At 37.6% G+C, this 23,414-nt stretch overlaps 2 protein-coding genes across 2 annotated transcripts; both read left to right on the forward strand.

The window, feature by feature from the left end:
• Nucleotides 1-3,013: 3,013 nt before the first annotated feature.
• LOC107127348 (olfactory receptor 6B9-like) lies at nucleotides 3,014-4,075 on the forward strand. The gene is given in 4 exon segments (XM_015435274.4): nucleotides 3,014-3,073; nucleotides 3,075-3,270; nucleotides 3,273-3,837; nucleotides 3,839-4,075. Coding segments are annotated over 4 exon segments (921 nt in total). The 3' UTR covers nucleotides 3,939-4,075.
• A 14,845-nt stretch (nucleotides 4,076-18,920) lies between these two features.
• OR6A2 (olfactory receptor family 6 subfamily A member 2) lies at nucleotides 18,921-19,903 on the forward strand. The gene is given in 2 exon segments (XM_015435314.3): nucleotides 18,921-19,185; nucleotides 19,188-19,903. Coding segments are annotated over 2 exon segments (981 nt in total).
• The last annotated feature ends 3,511 nt before the right edge of the window (nucleotides 19,904-23,414 follow it).

The raw sequence follows: 23,414 nt of genomic DNA on the forward strand, positions 1-23,414 counted from the left end.
CTACCATGTAGACTAAGCAAGGGCCATACACACTTCTACAGAAAGTATCCGAATCTGTAGATCAGTTCACTTTCTCGTGATCAGTGTAAATGTCTGAAGAATTTTATGTTTTCAGAGTAAGGACAGACAGACCATGATGAGTGGTAGAAGACACCAAGACAGATTGGCTGATTCCTGAAGAAAGCTCCAACAAGATGAGGAAGATCTTGGGAAAATGACTGAAGGTATCATTACTGAACATGATAAAGAGTATTTTGGTGAGACAAGTGGAAAATGAGATCTAGTACATCCTAACTCCAAGTTGGGGAAATTTGGGCAGCTCTGGATTTTCTGGATATTGAACAAGTGCATAAAGGATATGTTGCTTGCTCCTAAAATAGTCTGTCAGGGTTGATATTGTCTGTTGAGTACAAGCATGATCGTAACTGTAAAAAAGAAATATTTGTATAATGAAATGTTTTTCTTCCCCTAGGATATCGTACAGAGCCCAGAGTTCAAGGCTTTTGTTCTAAAACAAAGATACTCAAATGAGATTGTTCTGTGTCTTTACATGGTTCAAACTAGAGCATACTGGAGGTACATTTGTTGCAAAAAGTGGAAGAAAATGTGAAGGAAACATAGATATGCTTAAGTAATAAAAACAATTCATTGAAGTGTGAACTAGGAATAAGGCATAAGTGGTCTATAATTCTGTTCTCCAGAAATTTTGGGTTATTTTATTCCCCAGAATATAACAGGAAAAGTGAGAAAAGAGAATAAATGACTATGTATGTTTATGAATATATGTGAGTAAACATATCTGAGTATATCTAATTAAGTAAACATGTATGGGTCTAATATGATATAATAACAATTCATGCTTGTAGGTAATAATGTTGGATCAAGTCCTATGTCAAATGTCCTCCATGCATTCTCGCATTTAATTCTCACAGCACAATCTAATAAAGTAGGCATTATTATAGCTTTTCTCATTTTACAGGAGAGGATATGGAAGTACGTAGTAATTGTTAAGTGATCTGTTCGGTATGACACAACTATTGTGAAATGGAAATAAGACTAAATTTTGTTCTGATTCTAAATCAGTGTTCTTAAATTCTATGCAGAGGTGAATTTTTGGTAAATTGTGTGGCTGATGGAATCGTGGGTTGTTACAAATGTCCTGAAGAGTAGAAGCCTCTACATTGGTGTTGCTTCCTACTGGGGCTAGACCATGGGTAAAGCTAGCCACTTCTACTCCCAGAACAGTTTCTTTTCCTCAAGAAAAACATTAGATCAAAGGTATTGAAGAACTAGGCCAGGAACTCCTTGCCAGTTAACTATGAGTGAAGTGTAGCTTGGAGGCTGGGAGTAAGGGACAATCTTTTCCCACCCAGAAAAGAGCCCTGAGCTCTGCCAGTGTGTGCTGCTATGGAAAGGAGACAGTGGTGACAATAATATGCATTTGACACATCATCATTCAATTCCTTGCCATGAGCTATGCCCAAAATATCTCTAGTCCAGGCGAATGTGAGAGTGAATCCTGACTGACGTACCAATCTTTCTGTGCCAAGAGAAGAACATAGTGGACAGGAGGTTGTCAAAAAAAAAAATGAATAATGGTCTGAATGCAGCACCTGAATTTATGCTTTAAGAATAGGGGACATTTAATAAAAATCAATTAGTAAGCTAGTTGGTCTAGCTCACAGAAAACATTCTGCCTTCCAGCATTAAAAGATCGATCTGTCTTTCTGCATTTATGTGCCTTTCTTCCTCTCCTTACCTTTCTGGGCCAGAGTATTAAAAAATAGTTCATATTTAGAAACACGGACCTACCAAGTGAATTAATAACAAAGCTGAAATCTAATGTGCTCAGACACTAGGGATGTGTTTACTATGAAAGTGTCCTGGGTGTGCATGCAGTGGATATTTCAAAGATATGCAGCGTATAGATATGTGCTTCCTGCCAGCGAAGACCCAGATTATTGCTTCCTTCTGTCTCTGACCTATATCCTGTGAATCCCAAAGCACCACAGGATTTATTAATCCACATATTAGTTCATATTCAATTAAAACTTATGTGTTTCCCAGTCACTGTTCTAGACATTTCGCTCAGAGTCGTGAAGGACAAGGTCTTGAGTTTGGGAAGCTTGCAGTGCAGCAGGGAAAAATATTGATGCATGTGAATGCTGTGCACTGGGAAGAAAATGTTGATGATGCGTTTGACCCAGTTTGTGTAGATACCTCCTAAATGGAATTATGAATCTTGAGTATCATGGAATAATTCCATACAAATGGAATTATGCAATAGGAAGAGGGAAGAGAGTATGGAGAGCCGTGGAGGTCAGAGAGATTATAGTGTGCTTGGGGAGCAAACATTAGTTGAGTATGTCTGGAGCATGGACTATCACTTAGAGGGTCACAAGAAATGAAGTTGGAGAAATACGTAGGAATCAAAACATGAAGTGCCTCCTGTGTGTGGTAACTGAAACCTTTGCATGTTTATGTGAAGTCAATGCAAGGGTCACTAAGACATGTTCCAATAGTTTTAACAGTTTTAAAATTTCATCATACTCTAATTTGAATAAACTATGCTAGATCAAGAACCAGGGATCACCCAAATATTAAACTTCTTAACTTTTTCTGACTTGATGTTTTTATTTATGTTTCCCTTCAGGTAAGAATAAATTTTTGTGCAGTGAGTTCTTAATTAAACCAATAACTGAAATCAACATGGGAGAGACAAGTGGGTTCCTGTTCATTGCCAAAGGAGCTAGGAATGATGTAAATATTGACATTCCAATCATTGTCATCAGGTGCGTGAGAGTTAGGATGGAGGTGCATTTTTTAAAAATTGATGAAAGTGTTTGCTTCACATTTGAAGATGTGTCCCATTAACGTAAATTATTTTATGAGTCTCATTCACAGAAAAGACTGAATTATTAACGTATTTTTGTCTTATATTTGATGCCATGGTCCTCTTTATTATTTGTGGTGTTGCCATAGAAGACTTCAGTGTTGCTCAGTGCTTTTAATCATGCTGTGGCTAAACATTACTCTGGTCACTGAGTTCATCCTGATGGGCTTTCCCGCTGCCCCCATGGCTGCAGGTCCTGCTCTTCTTCCTCTTCCTTGTGGTCTACCTGTTAGTGGTGGTAGAGAATCTTGTCATCATGCTCACTGTTTGGGTCACTAGCTCCCTCCACAAGCCAATGTACTATTTCCTGAGTAGCATGTCCTTTCTGGAGGTCTGGTATGTCTCTTTCACAGTCCCCAAGATGCTGGACGGATTCCTCCTCAGAGACGGTGCATCTCCTTCACAGGTTGCATGACCCAGCTCTACTTCTTTATCTTGCTTGCTTGCACAGAGCATATACTCCTGGCGGCCATGGCCTATGACCGCTACGTGGCCACTTGCCACCCTCTTCGATACTCAGTCATCATGACCACAGGTTATTGTGGGCAGCTGGTGGCTTTCTCTTACATGAGTGGGTTCATGGTCTCTGTCATCAAGGTCTATTTCATTTCACATGTTGCTTTCTGTGGCTTCAATGTTATGAACCACTTTTTCTGTGATATCTCACCAATCCTCAAACTGGCGTGTAAAGACATGTCCACAGCTGAGCTAGTGGACTTTGCTTTGGCTATTGCCATTCTTGTGTTCCCTCTCATTACCACTGTCCTCTCCTATATCTACATTGTCTCCACCATTCTGCATATATCCTCCATCCAGGGAAGGAAGAAGGCCTTCTCCACCTGTGCATCTCACCTCACTGTAGTCATAATTTGTTACACAGCCATGATTTTCATGTATGTTCAGCCCAGAGCTATTGCATCATTTAATTCCAACAAACTGATCTCAGCTGTATGCAGTCCTCACACCCATGCTAAATCCATTCATCTACTGCCTAAGGAACCAGGAAGTCAAAAATGCTATCAAAAAGACCTTGAGGGGTGGCTAATGTCTCCTTCTCAGTTGAGCCCTGCTGATTTGAGGAGAAGACAGTGTCCACGCAGGATGCCATTCCCATGACATTTATCATAGCCCTACTTATTATTATCACTGCTCTACAGGCCTGGATTCTTAAATAAATCACAACATGGCCAAAGTGAAAAAAAATTAAAAGAGAAACAGGATACTTGATATTATTGCTTTAAGCATTAACTATTATTAACATACATGTAAATATATCATAAGTACCTTGGAATAATATAATAATAAATATTTAACACATACAAGATGTTGTTCATAGCACATTACAAATAATAAATTATTTGATTCACATAATACCTTAGGGATTATTTATGATCAGTTGCCTGATAATGCAGATCAGAAAACTGAAGCACAGAGAGGTTATGTAAGTTGTCCAAGACTACATACCTAATTTATATCAAAGCCACTACTTAAGCCCAAGGAGTTGGGCTCTAAAATCCACTGAATTAGAGCCTCTTTATATCTACAATTCTGTGATAGTAGCACTAGAGCCATATTAGCTAACAAACACTGAGGTCTGAATGGAACAAGCAATCTAGTGATTAAGGTATGTATAGACGTGATGATAACTGACAATAATGATACAGTGATGGTGGTGATAGTGGCAGTTGTGATTACATCAACTTAGTGATTATGGATTATTATTGATATTAATAATATTGATCATTTTGCAATGTTCTTCCAATTTTAGCTTCCTTCTAGGACTGTAACAGTTAATTTCTCATTTCAAGAGTGAAATCAATAGTTCCATGAGAGATGAAAGAATCGATATTACTGTAACTTTTACCTTACATTTGCATCTCTTCAGACACTTTCTTTAGAGATGTTGAATTTTTGTGGCCTTCCATGCTATATCATGACTACCATCAGCAAACTAATGGAATATCATTCCATCAATAGATGTCTGAGCTGAAACTCTCAAGACATTTCTACGATATAGGTCTACATAAAAATTAGGTGAAAAACAAATCAAAATTTCTAAGACAAATGAGAGTGTTAAATATCATTGAGGCATGTGCTGACTAGATAAAGAAATATAGTGTACCAGAGAAAATTCTACAAAATTTCATTAATTGAGACTAAATATAGAAGAAATAGTCAGGAAGAGCCACTCCAGCTGTATATCCTGACTCTTTTAAGTGGGAGCCCAAAATTTGTCTACCCTTCTCATCTAAATCACCTTCAAAGTTATTCAAAATATCTGACTAGCAGTCCTCATATATTGCTCTTCTAATATTACTCTACTGCTTAAGAATTCTTGATTTGAATTAAATATGCTTTATCCATTATTTTTATTATTATTATTTTAGAATTACTCTAGCATTCATAAAACTTAATAATATCTTCTCTCCATCTATACCAACCCAACCTTATATTTTCCTCATCACCAGTATGAAACATCCATTCTGATAATATCAGTCACTAGAATGTACTCAGTAATTATAAAATATCAATTCTTGCCTTGCTTAATGTATTCATTTATTTATCCCTTCTTGTGCTTTATTCCATGCCAGGCATTGTGATTGTCTATGAGGATACAATAGACAATGAACAAACAAAACAAATACACACAAATTTTTCCATTCAAGAGTTCAGAGATGAACACAGAAGATATAAGTATAATTACATTATAAAGTATAGGTGTGAGGAAAGAGGAAAAGTGTTCTATGAAAGCAAATGGTTGGTGAGTGACTAGGATAGTCAGAGATATTCTAGCAGAAGTGGAGTTTAAGCTAACACTTGAAGCAATTAGACAGATAAAAAATGGTGGCCGGGCGTGGTGGCTCAAGCCTGTAATCCCAGCACTTTGGGAGGCCGAGACGGGCGGATCACGAGGTCAGGAGATCGAGACCATCCTCGCTAAAGCGGTGAAACCCCGTCTCTACTAAAAAAAAAAATACAAAAAAACTAGCCGGGCGAGGTGGCGCGCGCCTATAGCCCCAGCTACGCGGGAGGCTGAGGCAGGAGAATGGCGTGAACCTGGGAGGCGGAGCTTGCAGTGAGCCGAGATCCCGCCACTGCACTCCAGCCTGGGCAAGAGTGAGATTCCGTCTCAAAAAAAAAAAAAAAAAAAAAAAAATTGGTGAGTAATAGTGAGTGTCAGAGTTTGGAGGGAAAGGAATGGACAAGAATCAAGAAAGATAGTAGCACACTCAAAGAACCAAAAGATGATTAACATGTCTGGAGAATAAAGGGGCATGAGGAAGAAGGGGGTCACATGAGGAAGTAATTTCATCATTACCAATAAAAATCTTGCAATTTGTGAATTTTCTTTTTAAAAAATTATGAATACACAGTAAATTCTGTAAAGGCATTTTTCAATTTCTACAATTACTAGATCTTCAACCTGTAGTACTTCTACAAGGTGAATGTCAGTCATTAATAAGGTGAGGCAGGGGCAAGTTGAGTTGACTAAATATTTGGCCTCAGCTACAGCACCTTTTCATTTTGAATAGCAGATATCCATTATCATTTATATGTTTGACTTCCTCAGTATGTTGTGAGTTCCTTTAGAGTAGAAACTAACCTTATTCGTTATTGTACCTTACAATACCTGCCATAGTACCTAATAAGTACTGTGCAGGTGATTATTTCTCTCTTCTAGCCCCCAGTTTTCCATTCTTTGCATCTCTCTATCCCTCTCCATACCCCATCTTTAAGTAGTTGGAGAAAAACTGATCCTGTGGACTCTATCCCTCTGGATGTATTGGCCTCTGACTTCCAATTTGGTTGGGCCAATGGGAGGCACTAGCAGGGAATGGAAGCTGCAAAGAGAAGACAAGGGCTTTCCTCCCTCGCTGGTTCAGTGGCTCGGGCACTGGCTACAACTTCTGTAACAGAGGCACCCCTTCCAAGGATGCAGCTGCCACTGGGTTTCTGCACTGCTCATCCTTAAGTCACTCAGCATCTCTTGCTGGTTGTTTTCACCTTGTCTGACCTCTGTTAATAGTTGTAACATTTAATTCTACTCAAAAACTTATGCAAGAATTGCTTTCTGTTTCTTGCTGACTGGTATGACATTTGATAAATATTAGTCAAATTGAAGCATATCTCAGTGGCAATGCATGGAATAAATATGTCATTGTAAAAACTCAAGTGTTTACATTTTAAAATCAATAACATAAGCAAAGCTCATTTTCTGCTTAAATATGATAAATGGTGGAATTGAATAAAATACAAAACCTTTTGTTCCACGTTTACATTTTCAAGTATTACCCCATAAATAACTTCTACTGTTCTTCCATCCCCATGATGCCACTTCCAAATTCAACTGCTTCTGAGATGTCTGAGTTAACACGGTCAGAAAATTTAAACAGAAATTTTAAATATATTGTGCTTCAGTTTTTCTGCCACTTATCTTAAGACTCCATCTGCCATCAGGAAGCAGTGAGTTCCTGTAGAACTAGTTGAATAAGTTTGCTACTCAGAGAACCACCCCTCTGCTTTTTCCCTTTTAGGCTTCTCATTCTCTCATCAAAGCAAATCAGCTTCTATCTTAAGATCCGTTCAAGAATTTCTCCAATATACTTTTCCTGTTGCTTCTAACTCAATCATTCAGGTTCACTAAATTCCAACAAATAACAAATTTTGACCTTTAAAACTGCTGTTTTGATATACGTTTACAATGTGGAATGATTAAATCAGGTAACAAATCTGTCACCTCACAATACTTATCATTTTTCGTGGTGAAAACATTTAAAATTGCAATTTTGAAATATACAGTGCATTATTTATTGTAGTCACTATTCTGTGCCATAGATCACTAATGATTATTCTTCCAACTATTAAACCTTATAAAAGAGGGAAATCATTTCTTTAGTGGTAACATGGATGAATCTAGAAGACATCATGTTAAGTGAAAAAAGCCAGGCACAGAAAGACAAATACTGCATGATCTTCTTGTATGTGAAATCTAAAAAAGTTGAACTCATAGAAGTAGAGAGTAAAATGGTGGTTATCAGGAAATGAAGGAGGAAGGATGGGAGAGAACATGGAGATGCTGGTCAATAGGTACAAAGTTTTATTTAAAAAAAGGAATAAATTCCGGAGTATTGTATAGCAAAATGATTATAGTTAATAGTAATGTAATGCATCCTTAAAAATTGCTAAGAAACTATATTTTAAGTGTTCTCACCACAAAAAAATTATAAGCATGTGAGGTAATAAATATGCTGAATTAGCATAATTGATTTAATTATTGCACAAGGTACACATATATCCAAATATCATGCAGTACGCCATACATTTATGTAATTTTTATTTGTCAGTTAGAAATCAAATAAAATTCAAAAAACTGTGACCTACATTATACCTAATGGTGAAACTCTTTTTTTTGTTTGTTTGTTTGTTTATTTTTTTATTTTTATTTTTTTTAATTTATTTATTATTATTGTACTTTAAGTTGTAGGGTACATGTGCATAACGTGCAGGTTTGTTACATATGTATACTTGTGCCATGTTGGTGTGCTGCACCCATCAACTCATCATTTACATCAGGTATAACTCCCAGTGCAATCCCTCCCCCCTCCCCCCTCCCCATGATAGGCCCCTGTGTGTGATGTTCCCCTTCCTGAGTCCAAGTGATCTCATTGATCAGTTCCCACCTATGAGTGAGAACATGCGGTGTTTGGTTTTCTGTTCTTGTGATAGTTTGCTAAGAATGATTTATGACCCAGCCATCCCATTACTGGGTATATACCCAAAGGATTATAAATTATGCTGCTATAAAGACACATGCACACGTATGTTTATTGCAGCACTATTCACAATAGCAAAGACTTGGAATCAACCCAAATGTCCATCAGTGACAGATTGGATTAAGAAAATGTGGCACATATACACCATGGAATACTATGCAGCCATCAAAAAGGATGAGTTTGCGTCCTTTGTAGGGACATGGATGCTGCTGGAAACCTAATGGTGAAACTCTTAATGCCTTCCCCATAGGTAGGGAATAAGGTGAGAAGGCCCACTCACAACTCCTCTTCAACACAGTTGCTGTAAGTTCTAGTTCATGAAATAAAGCAAGGAAATGGAACTAAAGGCATAAAGCTCAGAATAGAAGAAAAAATGCTGGGCGTGGTGGCTCAAGCCTGTAATTCTAGCACTCTGGAAGGCCGAGGCAGGTGGATCACCTGAGGTCAGGAGTTCGAGACCAGCCTGGCCAACATGGTGAAACCCTGTCTGTACTAAAAATACAAAACAATTAGCTGGGCATTGTGGCATGTGCCTGTAGTCCCAGCTACTTGGGAGGCTGAGGCAAGAGAATTGCTTGAACCAGGGAGGTGGAGGTTGCAGTGAGCCGAGATCGTGCCACTGTACTCTAGCCGGGGTGACAGAGCAAGACTCTGTCTCAAAAAAAAGAAAAAAGAAAGAAAGAAAGAAAAAGAATAGGATAAAAAGCCTGTCCTTAAAGCATATAACATTGTTGTCTATGTAGGAAATCAAAGGAATCTACAACAAAAAGCTGAGAACTAAAAATAACTTCAGCAAGGTCATAGGATACATGACAAACATACAATAGTTAAGTATTCTAAAGTGAATATGTACACACTTAAATTAATAACACAATACCATTTGAAATTACTCAAAAAAGAAATAGGTGATATAAACATAACAACACATTACAAAACTTGTATGCTTAAAACTACACAATGCTGATAAAGGAAATCAAAGAAGATCTAAATAAATTGAGAAATGTACTATGTTCATGGAATGGAATACTTAATAAAGGAATGATGTCAGCTCTCTCCAAACTGACATACAAATTTAGTTCAATTTCTCTCAAAACCAGAGCAAGTTTTTTTTGTCAGTATTGACAAGATTATTCTAAAATCCATATGAAAAGCAAATAAACTAGAACAACTAAAATAAACTTCAAAAGAATAAAAAGTAAGGGGAATCAGTCCACCAAATTTCAACATTGTAGACTATTTATTTGTTAGAGTGCTACAATATTATTTATTATAGAACTATAAGATTATGTGTTATTTAGGATGGCATAGGCACATAAATCAATAAAACAGAATAACTAATCTAAAAATAGACTCATAAACATATGCTCACTGATTTTTGAAAAATGTCCAAAAGCAATTAAATTAAGGAAAGAACACCTTTTCCACAAACGGTGCTGAAGCATTTGGGCATCTCTGGATTTGGAGCATCCATAGATAAGCCTCGATCCAAGTTTCATATCTTACACAAACATTTACTCAAGATGGATCATGGACTTAAGTTAAAATGCAACTATAAGGCTGACTGAGGGAAAAAAAAAAAAAAACAGGAAGAACCTATGGGATCTAGAGCCAGATAAATAATTCTTAGAATTCACACAGAAAAGAAGATCCATAAAAGTTTTACAAATTGGACTTCATTGAAATTAAAAACATTTGGTTTGTAAAAGACTCTGTAAAGAGGATCAAAAGAGAAACTGGAAGAATATATTTGCAAACAGTATAGAAATAGGATCTGTAGTATATAAAGAACTCTCAAAACACCAGTTTAAAAGTCAGGAAACAACAGATGCTGGAGAGGATGTGGAGAAATAGAAACACTTTTACACTGTTGATGGGAGTGTAAATTAGTTCAACCATTGTGGAAGACAGTGTGGAGATTCCTCAAGGATCTAGAACCAGAAATATTATTTGACCCAGCAGTCCCATTACTAGGTATATACCCAAAGGATTATAAATCATTCTACTATAAAAACACATGTACACGTATGCTTATTGCAGCACTATTCACAATAGAAAGACATGGAATGAACCCAAATGCCCATCAGTGATAGACTGGATGATGAAAATGTGGCACATATGTACCATGGAGTACTATGCAACCATAAAAAAATGATGAGTTTATGTCCTCTGCAGGGAAATGGATGAAGCTGGAAACATCATTCTCAGCAAACTATTACAGGAACAGAAAACCAAACACCACATGCTCTCACTCATAAATGGGAGTTGAACAATGAAAACGCATTGACACAGGGAGGGGAACATCACAAACAGGGGCCTGTCTGGGGTGGGTGCCTAGGGGAGGGATAGCACTAGGAGAAATACCTAATGTAGATGACAGGTTGATGGGTGTAGCAAACCACCATGGCACGTATATACCTATGTAACAAACCTGCACATTCTGCACGTGTATCCCAGAACTTAAAGTATAATTTAAAAAAACAATAATAACAATCATCTAAATAGAAAACAGGCAAAAGAAATGAAAAACATTTCATTGGATATATATATATCCAATGATATATAGGTTGCAAATAAGCACATGAAAAGATGTTCAATTTCATTAACCTCTAGGTAAATGCAAATTAAATCACAATAAGATCACAACACACCTATTAAAAACATGAAAATGGCCGGGCGCGGTGGCTCAAGCCTGTAATCCCAGCACTTTGGGAGGCCGAGACGGGCGGATCATGAGGTTAGGAGATCGAGACCATCCTGGCTATCACGGTGAAACCCCGTCTCTACTAAAAATACAAAAAATTAGCCGGGCGCGGTGGCGGGCGCCTGTAGTCCCAGCTACTCGGGAGGCTGAGGTAGGAGAATGGCGTGAACCCGGGAGGCGGAGTTTGCAGTGAGCTGAGATCCGGCCACTGCACTCCAGCCTGGGCGGCAGAGCGAGACTCCGTCTAAAAAAAAAAAAAAAAAAAAAAAACATGAAAACATAAAGTAGTGACAATACTTAATGATGGCAAGCATGCAGAGAATATGTATCACTCACACATTTCTGGTAGTAATTTAAAATGGAACAACCAGTCTGGAAAGTAGTTTGGAAGTTTCTTTAAAACCTGAACATTCAATCGACATATGAGTCAGCAATTGCATTCTGTGCATGTTCCTCAGAGAAATGAAAACTTATGTTCACATGAAAACTGTACACAAATGTCTGTAGTAACCTTATTCATAATAGCCCCAAGCTGAAAACAACCCATATGTCCTTCAACTGGTGCATGTTTAAACAAAACTGAGCTACGTCCATAGCATGCAATACTACTCAGCAATTAAAAAAATAAATGATTGATGTACACAATGACCTGGATAAATCTCTAGAGAATTATACTGAGTGAAAAAAGTCAATTTCAAAAGATAACATATGATTTCATTATATTGCATTCCTAAAATGACAAATTGTAAAAATGAAAAACAGGTTAGTGGTTGCCAGGGGTTAAAGAAAGAAATGAGGACCCTCTGTATCCTGACTGTATTTGTGTGGATATACAGTGTGCGATAGTGTACAATAATTTTGTAACACATTATCACTTTGAGAAACTGAGAAAAGCACACATGGAATATTTCTGTATTATTTAACAACCATATAACAGTTTTTAGCTTAGTCCTCATATTTTCCATGAGCATATTCATAAAATATTAACTAATATCATTGCATCTATCTTTTCAATATTTATATTTTTTTATTTCATGTTGTATCGACAAAAATTTCCAAAGCAACATAAAATAATGGAGATTAAAAAATGTTCTTGCCATCTTCTGTTTTAATGAGAACACATCTACTACTTCCCCATTTGGTACATACATTTGCTTTAAATAGGTAAATATTCCACCAGCCCTTATCTGTAGTGCCAAAATCCAAGCAGTTTTAAAAACTGAACGTTTGTTCCTAAGTTTGGGACCTGAATGTATAAAACCTGTGGTGAACTGATATGAGATTGTTTGTGGTCTTTACTTATTTCACATTGTATAAATAGTCACATATTATACTGTAGACATATTCATATGTTAGATCATAAGATGGTGCTTCAGAACTCTTTGGGGATTTGGGGAAATGTATGGTATATGCTGCATATTGCTTTTTAAAATCTGAAAAAGCCAATTTGTTGTAGATAAAGAAACGTGGACCTGTTATTTATTTAAGAATGTATCCCCTTTATCCTCATGGGTGTCAGGTTTATCAAGTGGATTAAACAATGCATATATTGAAATGAATATGGTTTATTTTATTTTGACCTATTGATGTGGTCTATCAACTGGTAATAGCTAAAAGCAAACTGACATCAACTTCAAAAAATCTAAAGAATTTGGGCTGGGCTGGGTGGCTCACACCTGTAATCCCAGGACTCTAGGAGGCCTAGGTGAGAAGATCACCTGAGGTTGAAGACTCCTAGGTTTGAGACCAGCCTGACTAGCCAACATGGTGAAACCCTGTCTCCACTAAAATAAAAAAAATTAGCCAGGCATGGTGGCGCATGCCTGTAATCCCAGCTACTTGGGAGGCTGAGGCAGGAGAATTGCTTGACCTGGGAGCAGAGTTTGCAGTGACCTGAGATCATGGCATTGCACTCCAGCCTGGGCGAAAAGAGTGAAACTCTGTGTCAAAAAAAAAAGAAAAGCAAAATCTAAACAATTGAAAATATGCCTCATTTAGACAGCACTACCCTGGCAACCAAGAAAACACTAATTCAACCAATTGCTAGCTTTAAAGGTTTTTCAACTAACAATACAGAATGTTAATTATACTATATGCGTGTGTATGTGTGTGTGCACACATACATACACACACATACACACATGTTCTTATTCAAAATAGAGTTTATTATACCGTCTATGGCATATGATTTTACTCTAAAGTAGGCTTTTATTTTAAGAGTATTTTCAGATAGTCTTTTATACCCTACTCTTCCTTGCTGCTGCAAATTCATTTTGCTGCTGCAAATTCATTTTATCATTTGCTTCTGGCTTGGTCAATTCCCCATGATTTCCTGAGTGTCTTTTTTATTTCAGGAGCGCTAAGTTTCATTCTTAACATGGGATCTGTGAGACTTATGAGCAGCACACTGATACAGATAACAACTGCCCAATAACACTCGGTTTGTTCTGATTATTTAAATTTTTGGAAATGTTTCCTCCCAATTACTTATAAAAATCCTTCTTAAACTCAGAATCTCAAGATCTTTCTCTTATGTCTCCAATGTGCTCATGAATAATTCTTTCTCCTGTCCCAACAGACTCAGATTCAACAAATATTATTGAACAATAGCTAATATTTATTGAGAAATGCTATGTTCTCAGTGCTGTTCTAAGAAACTTCCATTCATATATTAATTAATTTAATCCTCACAACAACTCTATGAAGTAGACATTAGAATTATTCTCATTTTACAGCTGAGAAAACAGAGGCCCAAGGAGTTTAAATATTTTCACAAGATCCCTTAGTTGAACACAGCAATGTGACTGTGAATCCCATGTAATTAATTTGCTGGACCTCAATATGACACAGAATACTGTGGATTGAGTGGGGTGTCAAATCTTGTCACAAACTTAAAATGCCTATGATGTATGTTATTTTCATAATGGATATCATTATATGGAAAACAACCATATACAACAAAATCCCAAATTTTTTTTAAAAAATCCAATACAAACATGGAACTCAAACCCAGAAACCCTAACTCTCAACTCAGTGCTCCTTGTATGACATCATGGAGTTAATGAGTGTCAACTATATGGCATCAGGAGACAAAGAAGGAACTGTCTAGCATTGTTGAGCCCCTGTCATGCTCCAGGATCTGTACATATATTAATGACATTTACTCCTCTCAACAATCCTGTCAGGCATATGAATCCTATTATGTAGATTAGGAATGTAAGGCCCAAAGGGTTAAATAAATTGCCCAAAATTACATATCTGAGTTAGAATATCAGCCCGTGTCTTTCTTTTGAGCAGGAGTATGACATGATAGAAAGGGGAGACTGACAAGGAACAGGAAGGCAAGAGAGGGAAATATGAGTTCAGGGGTATCTTGACATTCTCTCTTTCATGAAACTTCCTGATAAAACCCTATGGCCTGAGCTTTCCAAACCTTCCCCTTCCCTGTCCTCTGCCCCAGTCTTTTTTTCCCTCTTGTATCTCTTTTGGTCTCTTGGGCTTCTGCCTCAGAGCCATCCCAAAGCATCAGAAGGAGGAGGGGAAAATGGGGACTGAAGAAGTGAGGTGCGGGATAAAGGAATCTTTCCTAGCTTGGCAGTGTTCTCTATCTATGGGAGGAAGAGAAAGTGGAATCTCTTTATCATCTTTCTTTGTCCTGATGCTTCAACCTTCTTTTCCAAACATCTTGTAAGTCCTCTCCTAACCAACCCAGCTATCTCAGGAGGACCTTGATGAGTCAGTGACATCTGAATAAAGTGAGTGGATCTGCTGATTCTTCTTCAAGTGGTCAATTATCCCAGGTTTTCTTTACTTATGTCTAATATATCCATCTTCTTATTCCTCTCTATAGCTAATAAAATCCCAAATCCCTCAATATTTTCCACATATGGTTAATTCTGTTGATACTTAGACTAATATCACTTTCTTTATCTTTTCCTCTCATAGCTGGTCCTTTATTTATTCATAATCTACCTGCTCTCCCTACAGTATTTCTGAACATCCATGTCCAGTCTATCCTTTCCATATTCTAGTTATCTTCACCTTGTCTCCCATTGGATTTATTTCCTGAATAGCAAGTTCATTCTACCCAAATATTATACCTCTTATTCACATAAGTCCAATCTTCCTGCATTTAATCTAACTTCCTCGTGTTTTATCTAGTCCCTGCAGATCTAAAATCAATGTATGTTTTACTTGCATATAATTCCAGCTGTGTCATATTCTCAGTTAACCACTTAAATTCTCTATTCCTGACCATTTATACCCAGATCCCTTTTACATTCTTCCATCTTTATATTCCATTCCTCCTATCTGGAATTCATCTCTTCTGCCCGCATCACAGCTTTGTGCATTTTTCCATGCATTCAAGCATCCATACAGCCACCTTTAATAATCAGTAACTAAAGCAGATCTTATAATAGGAACCACTGTCAGAAGGCAAGACAGACACACTAGCGAATAATCTAGTGCATAGGAATTGGGGTACTTTGGGAGGGGTGATAACTAAGGGACTAAAACATAAAAAATAAAAATTCCTGGAGTGAGTGTTTTTGGCAGAGAGATGTGTAAAGTTACGGAGTTAGATAATACCATGACATGTGTAGAAAATGGTAAATAGTGGACAATGACTGAACTGTTGTATAACAGTTAAAAGGACATACATTTGATGCTTTATGGGAGGATTTTGTATGTGCTCTCAAAAACCGGATGCCATTGTGGTCAGCGGTTTCTACAGAGAAATATGACTCTAATAATAAGTGGAAGTTATATAGATGAGAATACAGACTGGAGGAAAAAAGACCAAGTAAGATCCTATTTAAGTAGTTAAATCAAGAAATACCAAGGACCTGCTGTGAGGAACTAGGAGGAAGCCAGTAGAAATAGGGCAGAAGAAAAGGGACTGATATGAGAGATCATTAAAGAGGCATTTTAGCTAGAAATTGGATTAGTTAAGTGTGGGATGTGTGTGGGGGGAGAGGAGGATGGGTACGGAATATCTAGGAAATTTCCAAATGGCTTGCTTAGGAGACTGTATGAAAGCTAATGCCATTTATTGTAATAGAGGAATAACTTGCTTGGGGAAGGTTATTCTAGACATAGTATATTTGTGGTACCCATGACACCCATGGAATTATATCCACTATCCACTCCATACTCCACCATTAAGGACATGTGGGGCCACTTCAGCTACGGAGGTGCTTCTTACATCTACCTGAGCAACAACAGCAGTGATACAGCAAGCAAAATGATATATAGGCTTTCATGGACTCTAATGGGAGCTCTAACCAGAGGAATCTCACCAACCTGTGAAGGGAAAAGGAAGAAACCAGGGTAACTAATGTCTCTATGGGGAGATACCCCATGAGCCAAGACTTGAAGGTTAAATAGGAGTTAGCCATACTCAGGGAGATTGCCGCATGAGGAAAGCTATGAGGTGATACACGTGGTGTGTGATGAGAGCTGCAGGGTATAAAGTACACTGTAGACTGTGGTAAGAAATAAGGTTTAGGTGAAAGCAGTGGCAAAACAAGAAGTGCCTATAGGCCTTGTACCTGTAGGCTAAATAATTTGAAACTTTATTGTGTACACAAAGGGGCACTATGGATGAGTTTTAAGGAGGGGACTAAAATGGTCAGTTTTGAGCTAAGGTCTCACCTTTAAGGGTAAAACTATAAGCAGAAAGATCAGTTAGGGGTCCATGTGTGAAAAGCTATTTTTTTCAAGTGTGCAGAACATCAAACATGAAGGTTGAAGTGGCTAGAAAATATGAATGAAAATCTGAGGCCAAGAGAATCAAAAACACAAAGAAGGGTATATGAGGCAGGTATTGAGAAAGGATCAAGGCTAAGGTCATAAATGGCAAGTGTAGGTTTAATGTTCCCACTTTTCTATGTATCCACATGTATGGTATAGGGATAGACATGTGGCTTAAACTTTCATGGATGGAAAGATAAGATATGCCCCTACAACTAGATTGTAAGATCCTGAAGACTCAGCATGTGTCCATGAACCTTTATATACCACAACTCTTAGCCCATGGTCTAGAGCATTGTTGATCAACCATAAATTTTGAAATAAGTAAAATTGTGGGTGTGGATGGTAAGAATGGGAGTGATGGGAAATGAAAGCCAGGGACGTAGGTGTTTTGTAATTGCATTACCATATTAAGAGAAACTTCAAGGACTCCAGTACTGAGTAATGGTCAAGTAATGATAGCAGAGCATGAAGGGAAGAGAAACATGGTATAAAATCATTAGTAGGTTGGTTTGATTTGAGAGCACATTCTAACCCTGCTAACTTCAGAGGAACAGATCTAAGATTAAAAATTAAGAAATCTGAGAAGATTACATCCAGATGCTCAGCTGACTCTACACCATTCTCCTTTCGAAACTCTACACTCTCTCCCAATGCTGAAACTGTACAGGGGCACAAGGTAAAAATAACCCTTCCTTCATATCAACTCCCATGTAAAAATGCCAACTTCTTTTCGTCATGAGACACAAAAATGGCTTGAAGTTTTTAAAGAGAAAGGGAAATTTTATCTTTGATACAAAGTTATACAAAGAGAGTATCCTAGTAAATGCATGTTTTTATGTGGGCCTTAATGTTAAACAAAGGTACTCTATTCTTATTTCAAGATACTCAGTACAACGTTCAGAACTGACGGAATTCTTAGTCTTTCTGCCATCCATCATCCATTTCCTAATCTGATTTCCAGGTGAATCCCAAGTCTTCCTTGTAAGTACTGGGTTCTATAGACTTCCACTCTACAGGTGCTGTGAACTTCTTGTGTTCTGCTTTTGTTTTTCTTTCCATCTGGCAGGAAGGAACTGTTTCTCTAAATGAGTCCCAAAGATCCTCTCTCCCAGCTGTAAATCCAAGATGTATTGTACAGTCCCTCCTTTACGTCATCTAAATATTTTGGAAGCTCCAAGGTCCTGACTTCCTGGTTCCACTTCTTGCTATTTCTGCAACCCAGAATTAGTCACTTAATTCTATATTTTAGTTTCTTTAGGCATTAAGTTGTAGCTATTAGTAGTACTAGCTCACAGGATTGTTCTGAAGATCAAGTGAATTGATACTGCTAATGTTTAGAGCAGTGTCTGAACTAATAATAACTCAACTGCGTTATACGTGATTGTTATTCCTCCATTGTGTAACTTATTTCCTCAAAACAAAGTCATGATCCAACTCATAGACAAACTCTCATTTTAGGCCACCCAGACTCCCTTTCCACTTTTGGTTTTTATCTGTGTTCTTTGGGGACAAACTGGTGTCATTTTTACCTTATGCTTGTCAATGCATGCTTCTCCAAAGATCAGAACAGATTCCTATCTTGTCCCCAATACAAAACCATTTATTTCTACATGTTTGTCTTAGCTCATTTCCAGATTTAAAAAGAGAGCAGTGGCCTCAGTTCTGCGATTAATTACATGAACTCCATACATAGCATTCTACCAGTATAAACCCACTAAGAGAGACTGGGTTCTTGTTGCGGCCTACTGAAGACTCTATTGTCATGTCCTGAAGAGCAGTAAGAAAGACCAATGACATGGAGTGGAGGAACCATAGTGGGAGAGTGAGTGAGTTTGTGTTGCTGGGCTTCCCTGCTCCTGTGCCACTACAGGTACTATTGTTTGCCCTTTTGCTCCTGGCCTATGTGTTGGTGCTGACTGAGAACACACTCGTCATTATGGCAGTTAGGAACCATTCCACCCTCCACAAACTCACGTACTTCTTTCTAGCTAATATGTCCTTTCTGGAGATCTGGTACGTCACTGTCACTATTCCCGAGATGCTTGCTGGCTTTGTTAGGTCCAACAGGATCATGAACGGCTAATCTCCTTTGAGGGATGCATGACAGAGCTCTACTTTTTCCTTGGCTTGGGCTGCACTGAGTGTGTCCTTCTCGCTGTTATGGCCTATGATCGCTATGTGGCCATCTGCCATCCTCTCCACTACCCAGTCATTGTCAGTGGCCAGTTGTGTGTGCAGATGGCCGCTGGATCTTGGGCTGGAGGTTTTGGCATCTCCATGGTCAAAGTTTTTCTTATTTCTCACCTGTCTTACTGTGGCCCCAACATCATCAACCACTTTTTTTGCGATGTGTCTCCATTGCTCAACCTCTCATGCACTGACATGTCTACAGCAGAGCTTACAGATTTCATTCTGGCCATTTTTATTCTTCTAGGGCCACTCTCTGTCACTGGGGCCTCCTACATGGCCATTACTGGTGCTGTGATGCACATTCCTTCAGCTGCTGGACGCTCTAAGGCCTTTTCCACCTGTGTCTCTCATCTCACTGTTGTGATAATCTTCTATGCAGCTGGTATCTTCCTCTATGCCCGGCCAAAGGCACTCTCAGCTTTTGACATCAACAAGCTAGTCTCTGTACTCTATGCAGTCATCATACCACTGCTCAACCCCATCATTTACTGTTTGCACAATCAAGAGGTCAAGAGAGTCCTATGCTGTACTCTGCACCTGTACCAGTGCCAGGATCCTCACCCCAAGAAAGCTATCAGAAATGTGTAGATGGGATGTGCAAAGTCTAGTAAAATATTACTAAACTTGGCATCGATATATTCTATGAAGTCCAGTGGAGTTCTTAGGGTCTACATTAGGGGCCAGAATTTCAAAGACATCACCAAGGTACTAGGAATACTTGCTTGTAACTAGTCCAAGAGGAGAAAGAAGGATAGGTTGCAAACTAGAAACTGGATTTCTACAGGACAGCGCCATAAAATACAGGATAGAGCTGGGTCCACTATTGTCTGCCCCATTGTAATTTGCATAGGCATGGTTCCATTTAAGGAATCATGGGCTTCATTATGGAAAAGCAACATAAAACTTCTTGATAATACCTCTTCCAGTCACAGGTCACTTACTGTAGCCTATTAGGTAGCAGAGGCCCAGGAGGTGATCATTCTAGTGTGTGTTACAGACAAAGAGATGAGAAACTAGGAACTTTTGTGTTTGAAACATATCATCTGATGAACCATAGGGGTTTCTAGATTTATTTTCTAATTTACTGTGGCCAGTGTCCACATTGAACTAATGACTGAGAGCTGTTGTTTCTTCAATACTCTGTTTCCCTAATTAGACTATACGCACCATGGAAACAGGATCAGATTTTCTTTTACATCCTTTTATTACCATGAGCAGGAACAGTATCTAGGGTATGATGGCTATGAATACATATAATGAACGAATGTAGTTTGGAACCATGTAGGCAAGGCATGTGTGTCATGCCTATTTGTGGGGCTGGTAGGTGCGGGAACTAAACCCCTCATACTTTACTAGTGTGCAGAGAGATACAAATTGGCTCAGCCTTGCCAGAAAAATATTTTGAAAACATGTATTACAAATCCTAAAAGTGTTGCAACCATTCTAATTCGGAAAGATTTGTGCAGATAGACACTTTTACTTATAAATACAGAAAAAGAGAAATATACTTAACTTTCACAAACAGGGCACTAGTTAAACAAATTGTAGGTCATATGTTACTTGGAAAACTATGCAGAAATTGAAATAAAGTGATCTAAATAGAGATGATGAAAGAAAAAATGTTCCTAGCATAATTTTTTTTTTTTTTTTTTGAGACGGACTCTCACTCTGTCACCCAGGCTGAGGTCCAGTGGCACAATCTTAGCTCACTGCAAGCTCTGCCTACTGGGTTCACATCATTCTCCTGCCTCAGCCTCCCGAGTAGCTGGGCCTACAGGCACCTGCCACTACACCCAGCTAATATTTTGTGTTTTTAGTAGAGATGGGGTTTCACCATGTTAGCCAGGATGGTGTCAATCTCCTGACCTCGTGATCCACCCACCTCGGCCCCCCAAAGTGCTGGGATTACAGGTGTGAGCCACCGCACCTGGCCTCCTAACATAATTTTTAAAAATATGTTATATAACAGTATCAAAAGCATTAGCCATATTTGCTTGTTTAAACAACACTAGAAGTAATTTGACTAAAATGTTGACTGTAGCTATGCTGGACTGCTTTCTCCTGTAAATTGCATTCTGTGGCAAAGCATTTCTATCAAAATATTTATTTAAATGATTTTTTCTTAGTGAATACTATGTGTAACTTTATTCATCTGAAAAGAGAGATGGTTAGAGGGTATTTCAGTATGATTTTCAGAAATTTAACTCCCCACTGTCACCGAACAACCAGAACTCTGAAGACAATGAAGATTCTATCTCCAGATGTGGGATCCAACTGTTGCTCAAGATGTGGAATCTAACTTTATTGTTTTCTATTACTTAAAATTTACAAAAGGATACTACCAAGGATATCATGCATTATTTGCTAGTCCATACTTGTTAAAAGTTGTAATATAATACGCATATTTATTCATGCCTAAACAATATAAGTATCTTGTTATATTAATTTTTAAAATGACTGGATATAAAGTTCATCAAAACTCAGCTATCCAGTGTCCCTGTAGAATAAGTGTCCAAAATGGGATTCCAATCAGGGAGAGGAGAGTTCTCCTCTAGGCATTGCTATTACAGCTCTTATACAAACTTCCTTTATAGGTTAACTCCAGTTAATAGGAAGTAAAAACATGATGTTGAATTTCTTCATTGTGCTTTTCTTTATTTTCCAAGATTTTTAGTATAAAATGCTTTAAAACACCTCTAATTCTGATTTAATGTATGAAATAGGGTTTAGCCAGTGTTCTGCACATATTCTTCTTTCAATAAACCATGAATGAGTTTGAGTCCTGTGTACCATGGTGAGATTGGCACCTCCCTAGACTTGGACTGAATTTGTAATAAGCATATGACCTTCAGGGCTCATATTGAAATTTAGATCGCAAAACCTCCTAAGATTTTTCAAATGAAGTATTATTGATTATCAGATTAAGGATTCCCCATCCTCCATTTATGTAACTGATTTTCCCATAAACCTAGATATAGAACTTTATTTTATCTTTGGTTCATTTGATCCTGTTTCTTTTAGACCATGTTTGTAATCTGCCAATCTTTCAAAGTATTGCTTACATAATACAAGTCTTTTGTAATTTCCCTTTGCTAGTACAATATCTGGAGAAGCTTCTAATCTCTTGCATCAGTACAAGAGGTGGGAGTACTGGATCCACCCGCGTTATTCAGATAGGAATGCTATTCAGAGTGGCCAGAGGCAACTAATATCTACGGGCAAAGAGGATTAATATAAATGACTTCTGTGCCTCAGATATCTAGTGGTTTCCAATGTGGAGTGAACTCCAAGTTTCTCAGTCTGCCTTTAAGTTTCTTCACAGTGTGTTCCTACCTTTCCTTTTGGTTCTTATTTTAATTTCTTGTCCACCACAAACCTTGTATTGGTGAATTTTAGATTGTGATGAACAAATTTTACTTGCGATTAATAAGCCAATATATTTCACTATTTGTTAACATATCACATTGACCAGGATGAGGAAACAAACATTTTTCCTGATAAAGAGCATTTTTAAAATAACAATTGTTCTGCACCTCTGTAAATCCTATTTCCCTTCATTAAAAATGCTTACAGTTATGAACAAGACTGAGAAATATCAGATCAAAGGAGATTAAAGAGACAAGATACCTTCATGGAGTATGGTATATTGAATTGGATCCTGGAACATAAAGTAATACTAATGGAAAAGATAATAAAATCTGAATAAAATGGCAAAATCTGAATAGTTAATAGTGATATATCAATTTTAATTTCTTAGTTTTGACAAGTGTATATGCTAATGAAGGATGAATACATTAAGGGAAACAAACTGAGAAATAGGTGTGTGAGAAACTCTCTTTAGCATGTTTATAATTTTTCTGTAAGCCAAATTTATTCTAAAATTTAAAAGTTTATTTCAAAAAGAAACACATTATTAGTTTTTTATACCAAATAATTTTGTAGAAGTTTGATTTATTTCATTGGCTTTCATAAAATAAAGATACACTGTCCTTTCCTTTATAATTACAATAATATGTACAGCTACCACTTGATTTTTGAATTTTTACCTGGATTTTTTATTATCATGACATTCATGCCTTGCTGTTTTAATATAGCTAAT

This window comes from Macaca fascicularis, chromosome 14, assembly GCF_037993035.2.
Source record: "Macaca fascicularis isolate 582-1 chromosome 14, T2T-MFA8v1.1".
Taxonomy (NCBI): Eukaryota; Metazoa; Chordata; class Mammalia; order Primates; family Cercopithecidae; genus Macaca; species Macaca fascicularis.